Raw genomic sequence first — 19,728 nt, forward strand, 5'->3', positions numbered from 1 at the left:
TTGATAGGGCACGTGTCAGCGTGGGTTGAGAATAACTGCACCCTTCAGTCTGTGGGTGCTTCTGGATGTGTGGTGGTACCGAGGGAGGCTCTTTGCCTGTTGGTGCGAGGATGATGCCCCATGGAGGGGCAGGACCCTCAGGACAGGGTGGAGAAACGGATGCCTGTCAGCTGTTTGTGTGAAGCTGTGACTTTCTCCCTTTAACTTGCCCGGAAGTCATCTGAAATGGAAAGAGGCCTGCAGGCAGAGAGACGGAGGGACTAGTTATCAGAACAGGAAATGTCGGATTGTGGGGGAGCCTGTGGCAAACCCAAACTCACCCAGTAAGTGCCCTCCAGAAAGAATGGCTTTTAGAGGCAGTGTACATCCCAGAGCTGGGAGGCTGACCACGGGGTAGCGCACTCTCGGCCAAGTCGTTTGGTGAGAGGAGGAATTGTTAATGCTTGCTTTCTTGAAAGCAGCGAAAATGAGAGAGTCAAAAATTAGAGTCGGGAGAAAGTTTAGGAAATGTTTTATTTGATATTTTACTTTAAAAAAGTTTTATGCTAAAAATTTTGGGGACTCTGCCAGCTTATTAGTTTCCCATTTCTTTAAAGAGTTCTATTTAAAAACAAAATAACTCAGAAGTGAGTGGGAAAACATGTCCCTTTTCTGATGTTAACTATAAAAAGTCCACTCAAGGCCCTGGTTCCCTCGGTCTCGGCTTACACTACACTGAAGCCAGGAGGAAGCAAATGGCCTTAAACGGAAGGGTGACGAGGGGCTGTCTACTTTCTTAACACTGTTTTTCCATTTTTTGACTTAACAAAAATTTTCTCTGTTGTAAAGGAGCAGTATGAACTCACAATATTGAAGGACAGAAGTTATAAAAATAAATTAGGTAAAGTACCTTTGAATAAGTTAGTATTTAAAATTTAACAGAGTAAGAAAGTCATTTGTTTTGTTAGGCAGTGCGAACGTGGCAGGTCTGATCTGGAAACTGGTGTTAAAACCTCTCATTTTCTCGTCACCAGTGAATCAGAAACCCTGCTGTATTGTTTTGGGATTGCAGAGTTGATTTCTACATTTTTTCATAAAGATGATATAAAAGGATGTCTAACACATCGTCAAGTCTTTTGAAAATAGGTATTGGTTCAGCTAAGCTGTTGATTTAATTTATTGTCTGCTGAGAATTTCCTTACTGGCATTTCTCTTTTCATTTTGTTTTGATATTAACGTAACTACACACTAACAAGAAATAAAGTACTAAATCCTTCACTTTAATAGAAAATCCAATTTTCCTTTCTCTGGGGCCTCTTGCCCTGAAAGATATATTTCTCCTGTCTAAATCGGCTATGATTATTTGCTAAAACTGTCCTGCTTTTAGAAAGATGTCTGTGTTTCAGCTCTTGCTGTCGATCTTTATTTGTATTGTCAATTTTATATGTATCAAATTCAAAAGAAATTATTAATAGATACTAGATTTTTAAATATCTTTATCGAAACCTAGTCTTGTTTGTTCATGAGTTAAAGTTTTGATCTAAAAACTTGTTACTACACATGCAACTGGTGGGGAGAAAAAAAGACTTGTTACCTCTTATTCACTCTTTGGCTACATTCAAGAGACCAGGGATTACTGCTGGTCTATTTTGTGTGATCACACACAATTTTTACAAAAGAATACTTTTGGGAGAGGCACTAACTGGTTAATTTGCTTCGTTCTCTATTTTTGTTTTTCGCATTTTTTTCCAGACATATATGCATAGGAAAACAATAAAAGCATTAGTACAACTTTTACTTCTAACATGGGGAAGAAAATTTCTCCCTTGCCTTTGTTGGGATTCAAGATAGTTTTGAATACCTACCAGACTGATTTGCTTTATTTAAAAAATGGTATTTTTCTACTCTTTTAAAATGAAACCTGGACATGTAACTTTATTGAATGATTTCTCCGTGTCCCAAGCACTGTGTCCCCTTTACTTAACTATCCCAGTGTTCTGGTAGCACCCAAGGGGGAAGAAGGCAGTGCAGTGAGCCACCTCCCAGCTGAGGGAGGGGACGCTCACGGAGGCTGAGTCACCTTCCACAGGTCCCATGATTTGTGGTGGCTGAGACAAGGTGCCAGCCCATCTCTGGTGCTGTAGAGCCAGACTCTTGGCGACCAGATTTGCCTACGAGTTTGAATAAGGACGTTTGTCAAGTCATTAGTGGAAAAATAATCGTGAAATTTTTAAAAAATCTTTATCATTTAGTTTGCAATTGTTTACTTATCTCTTCTTACTGCCAAAAATTGTAATTTTATCTCACATGAGAACTTAGTCCTATTTCAGCCTTACTTTTATGAGGCTGTGACAGCTCTTTGATTTAATTTCCTTGTGATACGACATTTGTTTACTTCCAGGCTGCTACACATGTCATACCCAAAGAATTTATTTTAAAGTTAAGCTGCTAATTTACTTCAAAGGTTCTGCATGGAAATACATTGGCTAAGTTATGTCTTAGCCAGAGTGGGAAACTTTTCAATAAGAGGGAAAAAAAGTTAGGCTTACCTACTTGATAGCTTGTATGCACACTCCCCAGATAAACCAACAGGCAGCCTCCTTAAAGTGGCTTTACAGTTCTGTGTTCTTGAGATAATCCAGTAGTATTAATTAAAATGTCTTCTAGAAAACTCTTCCCTTAAATAATAATTATTTGATACTTAATCCTTAAAGGGTAAAGTTTTAAAATTAGCCAGAAATTTAACTTAACATGGCAAACTGGATAAGACGGCATATTCTTTCTATATTCAACAAAGTAATGGCTTTATTTGGTACTTACTGAAATAGGATTTTCATATATTATCTGCTTTTAAAAAGTAACTCTTTTGCAAAAGAAATTTAATGTTTTGTTTCAAATACTTGGATGTTTGTGTTGAATCAAAAATAAGTATTTGAGTGAAAAAAATATTTTTTTACTCTTTTGATCAAGTTTCTCCTGTCTTCCTGAAATTAGCCCCTTCGTGGTTACTCTGGCCCTGCCCTCCATTTTCTACTACATTTTTAAAAAAGAATCTTCTAGTTTTGTTATTGTATCCTTAAATACAGGTTGAATATCCCTGATCCAAAATTCTTGGGACTAGAATGTTTTAAATTTCTGATGTTTTCCAGATTTTTGGAATATTTGTATATTCCTATCTTAGGGATAGGACCCAAGTCTAAACAGGAGATTCATTTATTTCATATATACCTTATACATATAGAGCCTGCACTTAATTTTATACATTTTAAATAATTTTGTGCATGAAACAGTTTTGACTGCAACCTGTCACATGAGGTCAGGTGTGGAATTTTCCACTTGTCGCCTCATGTTGGCATTCAAAAAGTTTCAGATTTTGTAGAATTTTGGATTAGGGATGCTCAACCCATACTAATGACATTTAACTTAAACTGTTATAAAACGTTTTTTAATTTTTCAAATGTTTCTATTTTCAAGTGACTTTCTCTCTTTTCTCCTAATAAAGCAAATGAAGAAACACCCCTGCCGCCAGTGTGACAAGTCCTTCAGCTCGTCCCACAGCCTGTGCCGGCACAACCGGATCAAGCACAAAGGCATCAGGAAAGTGTACACCTGCTCGTAAGTCAGGGTTTCTAACGGGGAGCACAGCGGGAGGATCCCCAGTTCCTAGGTTCTGTTTCTTAAATTATCTTCTCTGGTTTTGACGCACAGTTTTGGATTGGGTTGTCACACTTAAAATACTAAGGAGCATTTTCTTGCATAGCCTGTGTATACTCTGACAGTTTTGAGGAAGTGACTGATTGGCAGTGAGCAGTTAAGCAAGATGCCTTCCAGCCTTTGTGCATGCACGTGATTTGGCTGGGTGGTTTACTCAGGGCTTCAGAGGAAGCCCTGATGGGGCCTACTTGTAGATTCTGTCCTGGGCTGGCCCTTGGCTACAGCTGCCACAGGAGGCAGGGCGGCCTGTTTTCAGTACACATCATTGCCTGAGACCAAATTCAAAGGACTGCATGCGCCACTGTCATCTCAGGCCCCAGTGGACAGTCACAAGCTACTTTGCTATATATGTCAATGACAATGTTTTATTATTAGTAGAAAATCTTTTTTACCCACTAAGCCAGAACGTGCCTAAAGTGGGTTGATATAACAAGGACCCTGAGGCTAGGGAGCCAGTAGGTCGCACGACTATCTGATCAGAGCAAGGCCAGGTGGATCCGGAGGGTCACGAAGGTTGGCAGGCAGATTCCTGTGGTTTATGATGACTTGGCTAGTTAGGGAAAGTTTCCTGGGTAGGAAAACTAGGGAGGTAGACTCTCCTTCAGTGAAATTGAAATTAGGAGTGATTTTGGTGAGGTGAGAATATCCCCTAAATAAAGTGTCTGTGTTGAGGCCAGATCGAAAGAATCAGAATTTAGAAGAATGCCCTGGGCTAAGAAGACAGAAGGGAAGCCTGGCCTACTCCTTCACTATAAGTTTTGTGTATCTCCCCGTGAAGTCACTGAAAGGCAGTAAAATGCTTGGATTGTTCATCTAACGTACAGCCAGCAAAAACCCCATCCTCACTGAGAGTGCTTGTCCTCTGGTGGTGGTGCTGCTCCTGCCACTACCCCTGTAGACGGTGTCTAACATGACATCAGGGTGTGGGGCCAGTCATTATAAAATCCACAGAAGCCTTTTTGAAGGCAGCAGATTTGCTTCTGAATAAGACCACAAGAGACTTTGCATTGCTCCTCACTCCAGTGGCATTCTTCAAACCTGTGTTTGGCCTCTTATTAAGATATTTTTCAAAGAAAAACGATCTTCATAATCTTTTGCACAAGATAAAACGTAATTGACCTATTTTGGATCTGTTTATAATTTTCTACATTTTAATCTGCGTGCACATATTTGAGTGCTGTGATATACACACGCATGCTGTATTTGTGTGTTGAAGAGTTTGGGCTAGATGCTTGCTCTTTGTTGCAGAGTAGACAGGAGTAATTAACATCAGCATGGTCAGGGAGGGACTGTCTTCGTACTAAAAGTGTCATGACAATTCTGAGGGAATACTGAGTCATTGTAAAGAACACTTTTGAAATTTGATATATTTTCTGCCTGAAAACCATCTAGAATTACAAATTAATACTTTAAGCAAACCTAGAAAATAAATATTCCATCTGAACCAAATGAGGCTGGTCCTATATGGACACAGACTGGCTTATTTCTCTTTGGCCCACCTGCATGTGCTGTTGGCTGGGGGCGGTCTTGCCAGCAGGTGCATTACCTCCTTCCCCTCGTCCCGCAGGCACTGCCCGGACTCCAGGCGAACCTTCACCAAGCGGCTGATGCTGGAGAAGCACATCCAGCTGATGCACGGCATCAAGGATCCTGACCTGAAAGAGATGACAGACGTCACCAACGAGGAGGAAGTAGAAATAAAAGACGACGCCAAGGTGAAACATCCTAGACGCTTGCTTTAGAGTGCGGCTGTGCTGACGCGCTTCACCCCTCATTCTTTGCATGCAACTTTTTGTCGAGTTACATACCTTTTGAAATTCAGACTATGCAGAGGTCTAAAATAGTGGCTAATCTCCCTCTACACCCATTCTGACCTCTCATCTTGCTCCCTAAACGTGGAATCCCAGAACTCCAAGGATACAAAAAAAAACAAAAAAAATGCAAATAGACAACTAAAGCCAACAAGCTAACATGACACATGGAAACAAGCAAATAGCCAAAAAGACAGAAGGAAAGCAAGAAAGCTAGATTGGCAAAATAGCAACAGAGAGGGGGACATAAGAAACAAAGAAAGAACGTAAGGCCCTAAGGAACGATAAAAGAATAAAAGAATATTATCAGCAGAAACAAAAGATAAGAAAGACAACACAAAAAACACAACAAACAAACCAAGGAAACCACATACAAGGTGCCGAGTGCCATTTCAGGTAAAGAAAACCGTAGTGCAGCATTTAAGGGGCCCTGCGGTCTTTGGTGCTGCGTCTAGAATATACCTGGGTAAAGCACATGTGTACATTCAAGGAGTTAATCACCGAGTAAACCCTCATCAGAATACTTGTCAGACTAGTGTCATGTTAATATGCAGTCCTTCCCCTCAGCACTCAGGGAGTTAACATATGGGCACATGTCCCTGTGGCTTAGACTTTTGCAGAACTAGAAATGAGGGAATGGGACAGGCTGGGGTAGGGAGTTAAAAGGAGGAAACAGGCAGGTATGTCAGGGGAAGGAATGCAAAGTTGAAGGGACAGCTGGCAGGTCCCCCAGCAGCTTCCTGTCTTAGAGGGGAAGCAGAGTCCTGCCCGTGTCCCTCCCCGAATGCTTCCCAGCCCATCTGCCTCGCTCTCTGCCATCTCCTGCAGTCTCCCTGGAACTCTGCCCCTCTGGCCAGCCTGCTCCTACCCGTGGGCTGGACCACACTCCCTGCTGCATCAGGCCTCGGTTCAAATGTCACCTGACACTCACATACCTGCTGCTGGCCCAGCCTCCATCAGGCCCTGCTGGGTCTTCCTGGCTCTCCCGTGCTGTGGATTTTCTACTGTTTCTGTTCGTTCAGTTCCACCAGAACATAAATTCCACAAAGGCAGGGGCTTGTTTGTCCACTGCTGGGCCCCAGTTCCTGTCTGTGGAGCAGAGAACAGGTGTGGGCCTCTGGTGGGGTGGCAGACACGTGACTTCAGTGCCCCCCTGAACCTCAAAGCATGCTTTTTCCTAGCAGCTCTAAAGTCAGAACTGATCATTTATCAGTAGAGCAGGATGGTTTTCAGTTGTGTCATTTGCTTTGTTTTCCCCCTGCCCCCTAAAGGTTTCCAGTCCCAAGCGGAAGTTGGAAGAACCAGTTCTAGAGTTCAGGCCTCCCAGAGGAGCGATCACCCAACCACTGAAAAAGCTGAAGATCAACGTTTTTAAGGTCCACAAATGTGCCGTGTGTGGCTTCACCACCGAAAACCTGCTGCAGTTCCACGAACACATCCCTCAACACAAATCGGACGGCTCCTCCTACCAGTGCCGGGAGTGCGGCCTCTGCTACACGTCTCACGTGTCCCTGTCCAGGCACCTGTTCATCGTGCACAAGTTGAAGGAGCCGCAGCCGGTGTCCAAGCAGAACGGGGCGGGGGAAGACAGCCAGCAGGAGAACAAACCCAGCCCGGAGGACGAATCCCCCGACGGCGCCGTGTCAGACAGAAAGTGCAAAGTGTGCGCGAAAACTTTTGAAACTGAAGCTGCCTTAAATACTCACATGCGGACACACGGCATGGCCTTCATCAAATCCAAAAGAATGAGTTCAGCTGAGAAATAGCCACAGATGTTCCATAAGGAAAATCCCTGTCCACATTGGAATAAAAAAAGACATTTTTGTTACAAAAAGTTCACAGTATAATAGAGTTAACAGTACTGTCCAGGCTGTTGCAATATATTCTCTTTCCACCTACCCTCACCTGGTCGTATAGATCCTCGTTAAGTATTAAAACAGTATTTGAGTTTAAAAGAGTTTGTATATATTTAAATGAATAACTTTTTATACTCTTTGTTACATGTTTGTATCAGTATTTAGTGGAAAACATTGAGTTTTTTTTGGGTTAGAATTTTTCTTTTTTGTACTGTTTCTTTAAAACAGAGTTCTTAGTAACAGGGGCAGTTCCTGAATTCAAATAAATCATTTTGTATGTTACGAATTTGAATGGGTTAACTAATTACAGGCTGAAATAATGCCTTTTTTAGTGTTTTTAATTTTTAGAAGTCACTACATAAATTATAGGTAATTGTGGGTCTCAAAAACACTAGGAACTTTTAAGTGTCTTAGCACTACCCTCAACGTGCCTGCTCTCGGTGAGCGAGGGCGCCGTCGAGGCACAACTGCACTCCGGTGCGGGCGCGGCGCTTTTCAGGCCACGCCAAACAGTATTCCAAGCAGCCTTGCAGGTAGCCTCTGTCCCAGCAGTGGGTAGTAAAAACTTAGGCCAGGAATCCAGGAAAGAATGTAGCTTTCCTTAATTGCATCTTGAGGAATGGGGAACCCAGGGTATGCTAAAAGGGAAACAAAAACTATTTTGGTTGCTTTCTGGGCAAATTTGCAAGGCCAGCTTAAAGAGCACAAGGAGATGAAGTTACGAAAGGGCTGGACTCTAAAAGTTACAAATACGTAGTTAGACCAATAGATTTATATAGTCAGGTTTTTTTGTCATGTAATTTATTAACTGTTACAGAAACACAACTAAGAATATCAAGTATTTCTCTGGCTCTTGACAGAAAAAAAAAAAAATCACAGTTGACTTAACCCTTTGCTGTCAAAAGAGTTGGTGTTTCCTGTTCTGGGTGCTACTGCCAAACGTTCTGGTACTTAGAGTTGGGATGCACAGCTTCAACCACCGACGTATCAATGCAGCCGCCTGCGTGTTGCAATTGGCCATTAGATTAAGCACTGAGCCACCTGGGTTTGGTTCCGTCATTTCAATAAGTATATTCAATGTCAGTAGTTCTGCTTTATTAAGTGCAGCAGAGGTACTCTTCTGTCCCTTCCGTTTATAGTTCTCTGGGAGAGTTCTGTTTTTTGGTTTCTGTTTTATGTTTTCTTTTGCATTTTATATCTTGTATTTATCCCTGAACATGTTTTGTACTTTTTTTTTTTTTTTTTTTAAGAAAAATTCTTTTGTGTATATATAGATACTTGCATGATATACTGTAGTCAACGTTCGGTTCCTCGAAAGGTCTTGCTGCTGTCAGGTGTTATGCACTACATCATCATAACTGTATTAAAACACATTTCATATGTAAATAAACGTGGGACATTTGGCCCTGTGCTTCTGTGAGAGAGTTATTGATGGTGGGTCTCTGACATCTTCATGAAGTTTAGGAAGTGATTAGTCATAGGGACAGGCTACGGGATGTTGCAGGATTCTTCCCACTCCGAAGAATGGCATATTCGTTCTCATTAGTAATCAGCTATTGTCACTTTCTCGTTGACTCCATCGGTACCATCCGAGGGTGTGATTATTCTTCAACTTGAAATTCAATTGCTGTTACTTGTTATATTTGTATTGCTCTAAGTTGTATCCATAGCACTTTCATTGTTTCTGCATTTGAACCTTGCAATAAACCTGTGTGGTTGGCCACACAGGTCAGAGTAGCCTAGTTTTACAGTTGAGGAAGCTAAGCTCAGATTAAGTTCTTTGCCTAAGCCCTCATCGCTGGTAAGTGGCTTTGCATATTAGAACCCAAATATTTTGCTCTAAATATAGTGCTCGCTCTATGTGGTTATGTACATATTGATAAATATTCATTTATTCGACAAATAAAAGTATGTGCAAAACATGATACAGAATTTTTGTTTTCGGCACACTATGGCTTTTATAAGATAACCCGAAAGTCTTTTCATTCTTAAATGCCCACAAGTGTTTGATACAATAATATGAAGTTGACATCTGTTAAATGCCTAGTTGAGTGCAAAAGAAAGTTTTTAAAAATGCCCAGTGCTCTTTTCGGCAGCACACATACTAAAGTTGGAACGATACAGAGATAAGCATGGCCCCTGCGCAAGGATGACACAATATAAAAAATTAAAATGCCCAGAGATCCAAGAATGAAGAAACTGAAATCCAGAGTAGAAAACCACTACACAGTGCTGCGGCCCTGGGGAGAAACCTTGGTGGCCCAGCTGAAGAGGGAATCGGTGAACTAGAAGATAGATCTTGAGAAAATTAACCTGGAATACAACACAGAGATACGGGGATGGAATGCAGAAGAGAGGTTAGAAGTCAAGAAGCTCAAAATGAGAAGATCCAACTTTAATAGGAGTTCCGAAAAGAGGGACTAAAATTGGGAAAGGTCAGTGTAGACAGTTCTTAGCCATTAGTGAAAGACATGAATGCCGAGCAAAAATCCACACGGGGACCTAGTTCTGTCCCTTCTTCATTATCTACAGATGCTAGGTGTGGCCATTTGGAAAGGATACCGGGGACATGCTCAGTGCATTCTTAGGAAGCCCATCTAACTCTGTTTAGTATAGACGTGGGAGCTGAGGCTGGAAGAGCAGACTAAGGCCAACTTAAAAAAGCCTTGAATGACAGCCTTAAGGGTTTGTACTTTGGTATTTAGAGATATTTGGACAGGGTAGTGCTGCGACCAGATGCAGTGTTAAGCATGGACGGTGGGGGAGTGTATCAGTCAGGATAGATCAGGTTATGCCCTGGTTACAACCCTAAATCTAAATGCCTTGTCATAAGACGTGTCTTGCTCACATTCAGTGTCCATTGTGTCCATATCACCTGGTCCCATTACCCCACTGTCACGAAAGTTGCCAGTTACCAGGGCAGAGGGAAAGTGCAATGAAATGCCCAGAAGTGACCAATGTCACATCTCACAACTTACTGGCCAAAACCAGTCACATGGTCCCATCCAGTCACAAGGAGGGCAGGAAGTACAGTCCTATGTGCCCAGAAGGCTGAAAATACTTGAACAGCATAAACGACCATCACAGGAATGAAGTTTAAATTAACGTAGCCATGGTGCTAACTGTGAAGACGTGGCCTAGGGTAGTAGGAGTAGGCTTGGACAGAGGCGTCAGTGGCAAGCAGCATTTCAGATATTGTATCAAGAGGGTCCGTAATGCAGTATACAGAGGAGTCTGATCTGTGAAAGTTCAAGCTTAGGTGACTCCTTAAAGTGTTCTCGAGGTTTAGATAAATAAAACTATGGAAGTAAAAATTAAGAGCTGGCTACGGGTAAGATCTTGAGTTATATATATATATATATATATATATACACACATATATATATACACACACACACACATATATATATACATACATATATACACACATATATATACACATATATATATATGTATGTATATACACACACACACACAAAATATGTTTTTGTTTCTATGTGGTTGGGTGATTTTTTACCAATAATTGAGTAAGAGAGCCAGGTGTGGTGGCATGTGCCTATAATCACAGCTACTCAGGAGGCTGAGGCAGGAAGATTGCTTGAGCCCAGGAGTTCAAGACTAGCCTGGGTAAACACAGTGAGGTTACATCTCTTTAAAAAATAATTAACAGAAATGCATAAAGAATGCCAGCAAAACAATACTTATAAAATGAGAAAGAGGAAAACATAGGCTTAGCCTACATGGCATAGACCACTTCTTCCTCCCAAACACATTTTCTGCAAATTCCTAACTCCCACCACGGTAAATAGTCCAAAGAACAACTGTTCCAGCCTGATGCTCTGGTGGGAGTGCCCCACCAGTGTCAGTGGGCTGGTGAGTTTCCATCCCAGGATCTTGGACCAACAGTGAAATTTCCTCTTGAAAGCTTCAGTCAGCCAAGAGTAATATAAAATATTATTCATAGGAATATATCCATCATGCTATGAGCACTTTTTTTTTTTAAATATACCTACTTGGAAAGGGAAAAAAGGAAATTGTGCTTGCAAAACTTTATAAAATATGACTTAGGGGGAACCTTCATCTATCCCAAAGGATAGCCGGAAAACAGGGGTTTGCCAAATGTGGAACACTGTTTATGCCATTTAGTTTACACATACACACACTTGGCAAATCTCAGTCGCTGTGAAGATTCCAGATTGTAGCACTTAAGCATCTTCTGAATAAGGAACTTATACTTAGTTACCTTAAAAATTTGGCTTCTACTCAGGCATAATTCATTCTTTGAGTAAATGGATCCTTGAACCTTTTTGATTTCTTTGAAAATCTTTGTTTTTGTTTTTTGAGTTATGAACCTCACATCCTTACTAGTTAATTGCAAGTTTTTGGGATATGACAATGTGAACTTATTTCTTTGCAAAGATCATGGTAATCACAAAACAATCTATAGTAGATGCACAAAACATAAATAGAAAGGATTCAAAGCATACCTCCACAGAAAACCATCGAATCACAAAGCAAGACAGCAAGACTGGAAGAAACAAAGTATATCCCAAACAGCCGGAAAACAAATTATAAAATGGCAGTAGTAAGCTCTTACCTAGCAATAGTCACTTTGAATGTAAATGGATGAAATTCTCCAATAAAAAGCCAGAGTGGCTGAATGGATTTAAAAAAAAACAAAAAACATGAGACCCAGCTATATGCTACCTGCAGGAGACTCACCTCTCTTTAAGGATGCACAAAGTGAAGGGATGGGAAAAGATATTTCACGCAAATGAAATGCAAAAGAGAGCAGGGGTAGTAATATCTATGCCAGACAAAAATCAACTTTAAGTCAAAAACTGTAAAAAATGGGTCAGGCACAATGGCTCATGCCTGTAATCCTAGCACTTTGGGAGGCTAAGGTGAGAGGATTGCTTGAGGCCAGGAGTTTGAGACCAGCCTGGACAACATAGTAAAACCCTATCTCTACCAAAAACAACAACAACAAAACCAAACCTGTAAAAAGAGACAAAAATTAACACTATATAATGATAAAGAAGTCAATTAATTAAGAAGACATAACAATTGTAAATAATATATGCACCCAACATTGAAGCACCTAAATATATAAAGTAAACGTTTATACAATAATAGTAGGGGACTTCAACACCCCAACAATGGCTAGATCATCCAGACAGAAAATTAAGGAAACATTGGACTTGATCTATATTTTAGACCAAATGGACCTAACAGACATACACAGAATGTCCCATCCAACAGCAGCAGAACATACATTCTTCAAGTGCACACAGAACTTGCTCCAGGATAGATCACATGTTAGGCCACAAAACAAATCTGAACAAATTTAAGAGGATTAAAATCACATCAAAAATCTTTTCTGCGCACAATGGTATAAAACTAGATATCAGTAGCAGGAGAAATCTTGGAAAATTCACAAATATGTGAAAATTGAACAACATGCTACTGAATGTAGCAAATGTATCAATGCAAATGTAGCCATGTAGCAAATGTAGCAATGTATCAAAGAAGAAATCAAAAAGGAAATAAAATATATCTTGTGATAAATGCAAATGGAAACAACATACCAAAATCTATGGGATGCAGCAAAAACTGTTCTACGAAATTTACAGCAATAAATATCTTTACCTCTGCAAAAAGCCTCTCTTCCTGCTACTAGACGCTTCTAAGCTAAGTTGTAATTCTGTAAACCAATTACCTCCAAACTGCCCAATCTGAGCAGCCCAACCTCAGTCCACATGGTTTGGGTATGGGGTGGAATTTAAGACTTCACTACTGTCAGCCTTCTCTCTTCATGTCCATTTCCCCCCCTCCGCAGTCCCAATGTATTTTGGTGAACATTTTAGTAAAGACTTTACGTTAGATGATAAAACTTTCATAATCGTAGCCTATGTTTTCTTGGGAGTTTGCTTATTTATATTTGCTACCTTCTTTGGAAGGGTAGATTGGGGGGTGCCCAACATTAGATCCTATTTCAATTAGGGTCCCAGCAGGATACAGATAGCACTCTAGAAAAGGTTTAACTTTCAAGACATTAAGGAAGAGACAATATGCAGAGCTGTGGGCTGGAACAAGGGATGTGTGGCGACCAGGGACTAGCAACGGTGGGGAGCCAATCTCAGGCCTGAGAAGCCTGAGTGGGGGTGGGAGCTAGAGCTGTGGGACAGGGACACTCAGTGACAGCCACTGCTGGGGCCATGGCTGGGCCAGGAGGGTATGAGGAGGGAGATTACTGGGAAAGCTGTCTCCTTACACTCAAAGCTTTCCTGCCACACCTCCCACTGGCCAAAGCTATTAATAAATAAAAGGTAGAAGACAAGCAAGCCACAGTGAGAGTCTGTAGATGTCAGTTCTCTGGGAAAAGCAGGACAGAGGAGGGTGGATGAAGGATCTGGGGTGTGGGGTAGGAGGCTATGAAGCTCAGAGACACCTGCCACGTGCTTTCACAGGTGCATGTCCTACACCTGTGTTATTCTCAACATGCATTTAGCCCTCATAGGCAGGCTGTCAGATGGAACAGGGGACTCAGGAGTCTACATTTACCTTTTCTTTCTAATTACCTCTCCAGGTTTATCCTGGAATTGTACCCTTTCCCCAGTGGCTATTTTTACTCAAGGAAACAGAATAGTGTTTCCCAGAAAATCATCTTTACCAGTTTCTAAATTCAATTTATGTGGTTAGTTCTGACTCATCGTGCAGCACTGTTTATACTGTTTCACAGTATTTAGGGAACTGATTATTCAATTTGCTTTGCTGTTGTATTGCAAGCTGCGTACCCCCGAGCTTTTCTTATAGTTATAATTGCACATTATAACTACCTACCACGGCGGATCTGTGTCTAAACACCATGCTTTGCAAGACCATGTTTCCACCTAGGGGCGCTCATAATTAGAATGTGCCCCAGCACACCTCCCACTCAGTTCCAGAAAGTGTGGGTTGAGCCCAAGAGTAATTTCCTGACCTCCGGGTCAAGTCAGGCTTAATTAGATTGGTTATTTATTTTATGAAAAACAACAAGGTAGGCCTAGATCTGATTGGAGGGGGTGGTGTGATGTTGACAAGAGTCAACAGAGAGCAGAGCTACTACCTCTTCCACCTTTCCAGGGTAAGCAGGGGTAATGGATATTTATTTTGCCAGTTCAGTATCTGAACCTCCCCCTCCAGTGTTGGGGGGATCTGCCAACGTATGAATCTTGGCAAGAGATGGATCTTGCCTCCTACTACAGAGGCCAGAAGGCCACTCACCCTGACCCCCAGTGGCCTCACGGCAGCCACGGTATGGCCAATGCCAGACCACAACCATGTTCCTGCTTTGACTCTCCGGTAGGTGATACAAAGGAGCAGGGACAGTGGAATGCATTTGTCTGGTGGCAGCATGGTGGCAATGGTCACAGTGACTTGGGATTGAGAGTAACCCTGTGCATTGCACTTTGTTCGGTCAGGGTGAGGGGCTCTGTCTGCCTTTAAGGAATCACTGAGCTGCCTGGGACCCAAGGAGCACCGATGTCTCGGGGAGACTCAGTGATGTTCAGACTCTTGCTTCCCTCTGAACAAGACACCATCCAAACAGCATGCCAACGTCAGTCATCTTCTGGAATGTTCTTCCCCCAGTCGTTCCCATGAGGGCCTCTCCACTTCTCTCCAGTCAGCTGAGAAGCTCCCTGGCCAGAGCGCCTCTCCCCGTCCCGTTGCTGACCTGTGCCCGCCCCCCACGGCACACACCTTCTCGGCCGCCCTCCTCTGTGCGCCCTGTGTTTTCTCTCCCTAGTACTTATCTCTGTCTGACGTGACACGCTCGTTTGCTGGCTGTCTGCCATGCCCTGGATGAATGTTCTAAGCTCTTCCATGAACTCTGCTTGCTTTCTAATCTGCAGTGCCATTTCCTCTCACTGCAAGAGGCTTTCTTCCTTTTGTAGCCCGAGAGCTACAGGTATGAGTTACGTTCCCCCCGTCAGTTGATCCTTTGTGAGCAAAGACCAATCCTTGTTTTCCCAAACCCATTGCCAGATGATGAGAGGCCTAATGTCCTTTCCTTTCCAGTAGCTACTTTCTTGAATAAAATGGCTGTGTCATAAATAACAGCCCCAGCCAGCTGATGGCCATGCTTTCAGGAAAGGAAGGTATTTTTTATTTTCACGTCCTATTTTTAGGCCCAGCAAACTGCCTTGCATAAAACAGGTGCCTCAAATATCTTTGTAAAATGACCGAGTTTCCTTGAAACTTGATTAGTCATAATTTTATTTCTTAAGGGTTGGGACAAACATTAGAAGGGTCTCGAGCTATTAATTACCAAAAAGAAAGATTTCTCTTTTCCCTTTTTATTTAGTTGTTATTTTTGTTTTTTGTTTTGAGACAGGGTCTTGCTCTATCTCCCACAGTAGAGCACAATGGTGTCAGGGCTCACTGCAACCTTAAACTCCTGGGTTTAAACATCCTTCTGCCTTAGCCTGAGTAGCAGGGACTACAGGCATGTGCTACTATGCCTGGCTAATTTTTCTATTTTTTGTAGAGATTGGGTCTCGCTATGTTGCCCAGGCGAGTCTCAAACTCCTGGCCTCAAGCGATCCTCCTGCCTTGGCCTCCCAAAGTGCTGGGATTATAGGCATGAGTCACCATGCCTGGGCTAGGTGGTGTTTTAAAATATTTTTAATTGGTTTTTTTTTTTTTTTTTTTTTGGAGACAGAGTCTCACTGTGTTGCCCGGGCTAGAGTGAGTGCCGTGGTATCATCCTAGCTCACAGCAACCTCAAACTCCTGGGTTCAAGCAATCCTACTGCCTCAGCCTCCTGAGTAGCTGGGACTACAGGCATGTGCCACCATGCCTGGCTGATTTTTTCTATGTATTTTTAGTTGTCTGATTAATTTCTTTCTATTTTTAGTAGAGACGGGGTCTCGCTCTCGCTCAGGCTGGTTTCGAACTCCTGAGCTCAAACAATCTGCCCGCCTCGGCCTCCCAGAGAGCTAGGATTACAGGCGTGAGCCACCGCGCCCGGCCTAACACAGAATTCTAAAAGCAATATCATTCTTATTTTCAGTGACTATGCAACATCAGCAACTGACTTGGAAATCAGATTTTTCAGTTTAATCATTCATAAATACAGTCTTCCCTCAGTATCCAAGGGCAATTGGTTCCAGGATCCCCTGAGTATACAAAATCCACAGATGCTGAAGTCCCTGATACAAAATGGTGTAGTATTTGCATATAACCTATGCACATCGTCTCGTATACATTAACACATTAACTGCCATGTGAGTTGTATTTAACTCACGCTAGTTTTGAGCCCAGGGCCTCATGAAACACATGTAATTCACATGTCTCTCTACCTTAGGAGCCATGAGAGCTATTTTTCAAGTTGCATATAACTCACACACAGAAAACAATAGAAAATAACAAATTTGTCATTAAATTAAAAAGGATTGTTTTGTTTTCGAAGTTTTTATTCTATTTTCATAATAAAACACCATGACTCCAAGGAAAAAATTTTTTTCTAGTGTGGCAGTCAATGTGTTAAATCATCTCTCGATTACTTATAATACCTAATACAATGTAAATGCTATGTAAATATTTCGAAGTTTTTATTCTATTTTCATAATAAAACACCGTGACTCCAAGGAAAAAATTTTTTTCTAGTGTGGCAATGTGTTAAATCATCTCTCGATTACTTATAATACCTAATACAATGTAAATGCTATGTAAATAGTTCTGATACTGTATTGTCTTTTTATTTGTATTATTTCTTATTGTTTTTTCCCCACATAGTTCCTGTCCATCATTGGTTGAATGCACAGATGCAAAGATCAGCAGATACAGAGAGCTGACGCTATTCAAATTACCTAAACCTCTAATTTTTTTTTCCGAAGAGGTGGAGTCTTGCTCTGTCGCCCAGGCTGGAGTGCAGTGGCGCGATCATAGCTCACTGCAGCCTAGTGAAGCCATCCTCCCGCCTCAGGCTCCTGAGTAGCTGGGACTACAGGTACCCTCGCCACCACGCCTGGCTACCTCTAGTTTTTTCAACCTCCCACTTTTTTTTTAATGCAAGTTAAACAAGAGAAATACATTTGTCATTGAGAGCTCTAATGCTAACAAACATTTGTTTCTAACTCAAGAGTCTATGTAATATTTTAGTATAATGAGCTCTAAGTTCATACTGCAAACAACTGCATGAGCTCAGCTGAGTTTATGATTTCACGGGTGGGGAAAACTGCCCCTGTTTCTGAGAGAGCCAGGACTTAAACCCTGCTTTCTGGTGCCAAATTAGGTTCTCTTTTTACTGTAAGTTGTTGCTTTCTCTATGTAGTTCCCGGTTGGATGCTATCTTTCATTTTGTTGCTGTTGTTGCATTGAAATCTCAGTCTCCACTTCAAGTAGACAACATCCTCGCAGGGGTGTAAATAATCACCAATGCATTAAGGGTAGAAAATACTTTTCAAGGTAGACTTGGAGGATTTCAAAGTTAGGGGAGACCTTAACGGTAATTTATACAAGGACCATCTGAGGTTTGAATCTCTTCTAACACCCACATCCGTGTTCAATCAACATTTGAGCATCTCCAAGGCTGGAGACATCCATATCATTTGAAAGAGCTCAGTTCACCTTTGAGTAGTTGGGGTGCTACAAAGTTCTTTTTTATTATTTCAAAACCGTACCCTTTGTAATTTGGATCTAATGTGTTTTTTTCTAGAAGCTCTTTACTCAATAGTACCTTAACTATTTCAGCTTGTATGCCAAAATGTTTTTTTCTTTAAGCCAATAACAAAAATGGCAACAAATCACTACAATAGCTACTGTTTATTTGGGGTCTCCCACAGGTCAGATACTGTAATATCTCCTTGTATATACATTATTTGGATGTCTGCTATATATGTTATCTGCCAGATGTGTAAGGGGCCTTTAGAAACAAAGATAACAATAGCTAATATTTTTTGAATATTTACAATGGGCCAGGTTCTCTTTTAGTACTTTAAATATATTTAAATTTCACAATTCCAAGAGGTAGGGACCATTATTATCCTCATTTTCCAGATGAAACCACTGAGGCAGCACAGTTGCTCCAGGTCACACAGCTAGTAAGTGACAGCTTCGACTCTTAACCACTGCACAGACTGCCTCTGAGAAAATGCCAGGGAGATAGAAAGAGCATAGTGCTTGTCCTCTTGTAGCTTTCGGTCTACAGCAGCAAGGCAGGCAGAAATACACATCCTCACTGTGAGGTAAAGGAGGACGCAAAGCGATCGGGCAGCACGGAGCGCTGGCTGTTCTCACCCAAGAACAGAGCCAACACCCACTTGGAAGAATAAGCAGGAGGAGAGGAGTAACGTTTAGGAGGAGGTGGGCTGGGAGAAGGGCGTGTTGGACAAAGGGCAGGGTATGACCAAAGGAACAGAGATGAGAGACAGCAGAGTATGCAAGGAAAGGGTAGCGGTCTGGGATGCTAGAAGATGCTCTGAAGCCAACTGGCAGCAGGAAGTGCAACCGAGTCACAGCCCGCCCCCAGGTGCAGATGTGTTCCCGCGGCGTAAACAAGGTTTGTAGACATTGCGTCACATTTTAAATGGAGACATGGAGGTTACTATTAAAGAAAGCCTTTCTGGAAGAAGAGGAATATTTACACCATGAGAAATTCATATTGACACATTTTATGTTTTCTTAAAGTAGGTGAGCACTGTTAGCACGGTCCTTTGTCACATCATTTCCTTGTCAGGATGTGTGTTTTAATCCCCGTGTGGATGTGTGCGCATACCTGTCCTACTGCAGCAACTTCCTTCCCATGCAGAGTTCAGCACCCCCGCACGGACACCACTTTCCAAGCCCAGCAAACGCATTAACAGATGCATAACCTAGCCAGACGATCTTTGCTTATCATTCGTCCAAATGTTTTATAACTTGGATTCATCATCATTCTTGGGCAAAAACCAAATATTGCTGCTTATTTTTAAACCCAGCGACATACAGCAGACAATCTAAGCAGAGAACATCTAGCTTTATCTAGCTGGAAGTGTTAATCTGCATAACTAAAGGAAGCCAGGTGGTCAGCGGCCCCCACATCCACACTGACATTTTACTCAACAATAACAAGTTGTATGTTAATTGGTTTCCATGGTTTGTTCATCTCAGCCGCTTTGCAGGTGGCAGAGGAGATGCAGCCTGTCTCTCTTCCTGTTAAGAAGTGAATGATGTTACATTCACATTCATCCCCCAACACGTTATACACTAGTGTTTCATAAATATAAGAAAGGAGGTTTATCCTGGCAGGTTAAGAGACAGTGATGGGCCCGACTCTACTATTTTGCCTGCTCTCTTTCCTATTACGTTTTGTTTTTCCTGCAAGAAACATTTCTCTCAAGTGC

The 19,728-nt window shown here is 41.8% G+C and overlaps 1 protein-coding gene across 4 annotated transcripts in view; it reads left to right on the top strand.

Annotated features, from left to right (window-relative positions):
• The window catches only part of ZNF532 (zinc finger protein 532), a 111,465-nt gene extending 102,183 nt beyond the window's left edge, over positions 1-9,282 (top strand). For 2 of the 4 annotated variants that reach the window (XM_012651793.1, XM_012651794.1), the window contains exons 8-10: positions 3,482-3,594; positions 5,261-5,408; positions 6,776-8,768. In XM_012651793.1, the coding sequence (XP_012507247.1) occupies positions 3,482-3,594; positions 5,261-5,408; positions 6,776-7,270 (756 nt within the window). In that variant the 3' untranslated portion in view covers positions 7,271-8,768. Of the gene's footprint in view, positions 1-3,481; positions 3,595-5,260; positions 5,409-6,775 lie in introns of all 4 variants that reach the window. The other 2 variants (XM_012651791.1, XM_012651792.1) reach the window with 2 other exon arrangements.
• The last annotated feature ends 10,446 nt before the right edge of the window (positions 9,283-19,728 follow it).

This window comes from Propithecus coquereli, unplaced genomic scaffold (genome assembly GCF_000956105.1).
Source record: "Propithecus coquereli isolate 6110/MARCELLA unplaced genomic scaffold, Pcoq_1.0 Scaffold37, whole genome shotgun sequence".
In the NCBI taxonomy this organism is placed as follows: Eukaryota; Metazoa; Chordata; class Mammalia; order Primates; family Indriidae; genus Propithecus; species Propithecus coquereli.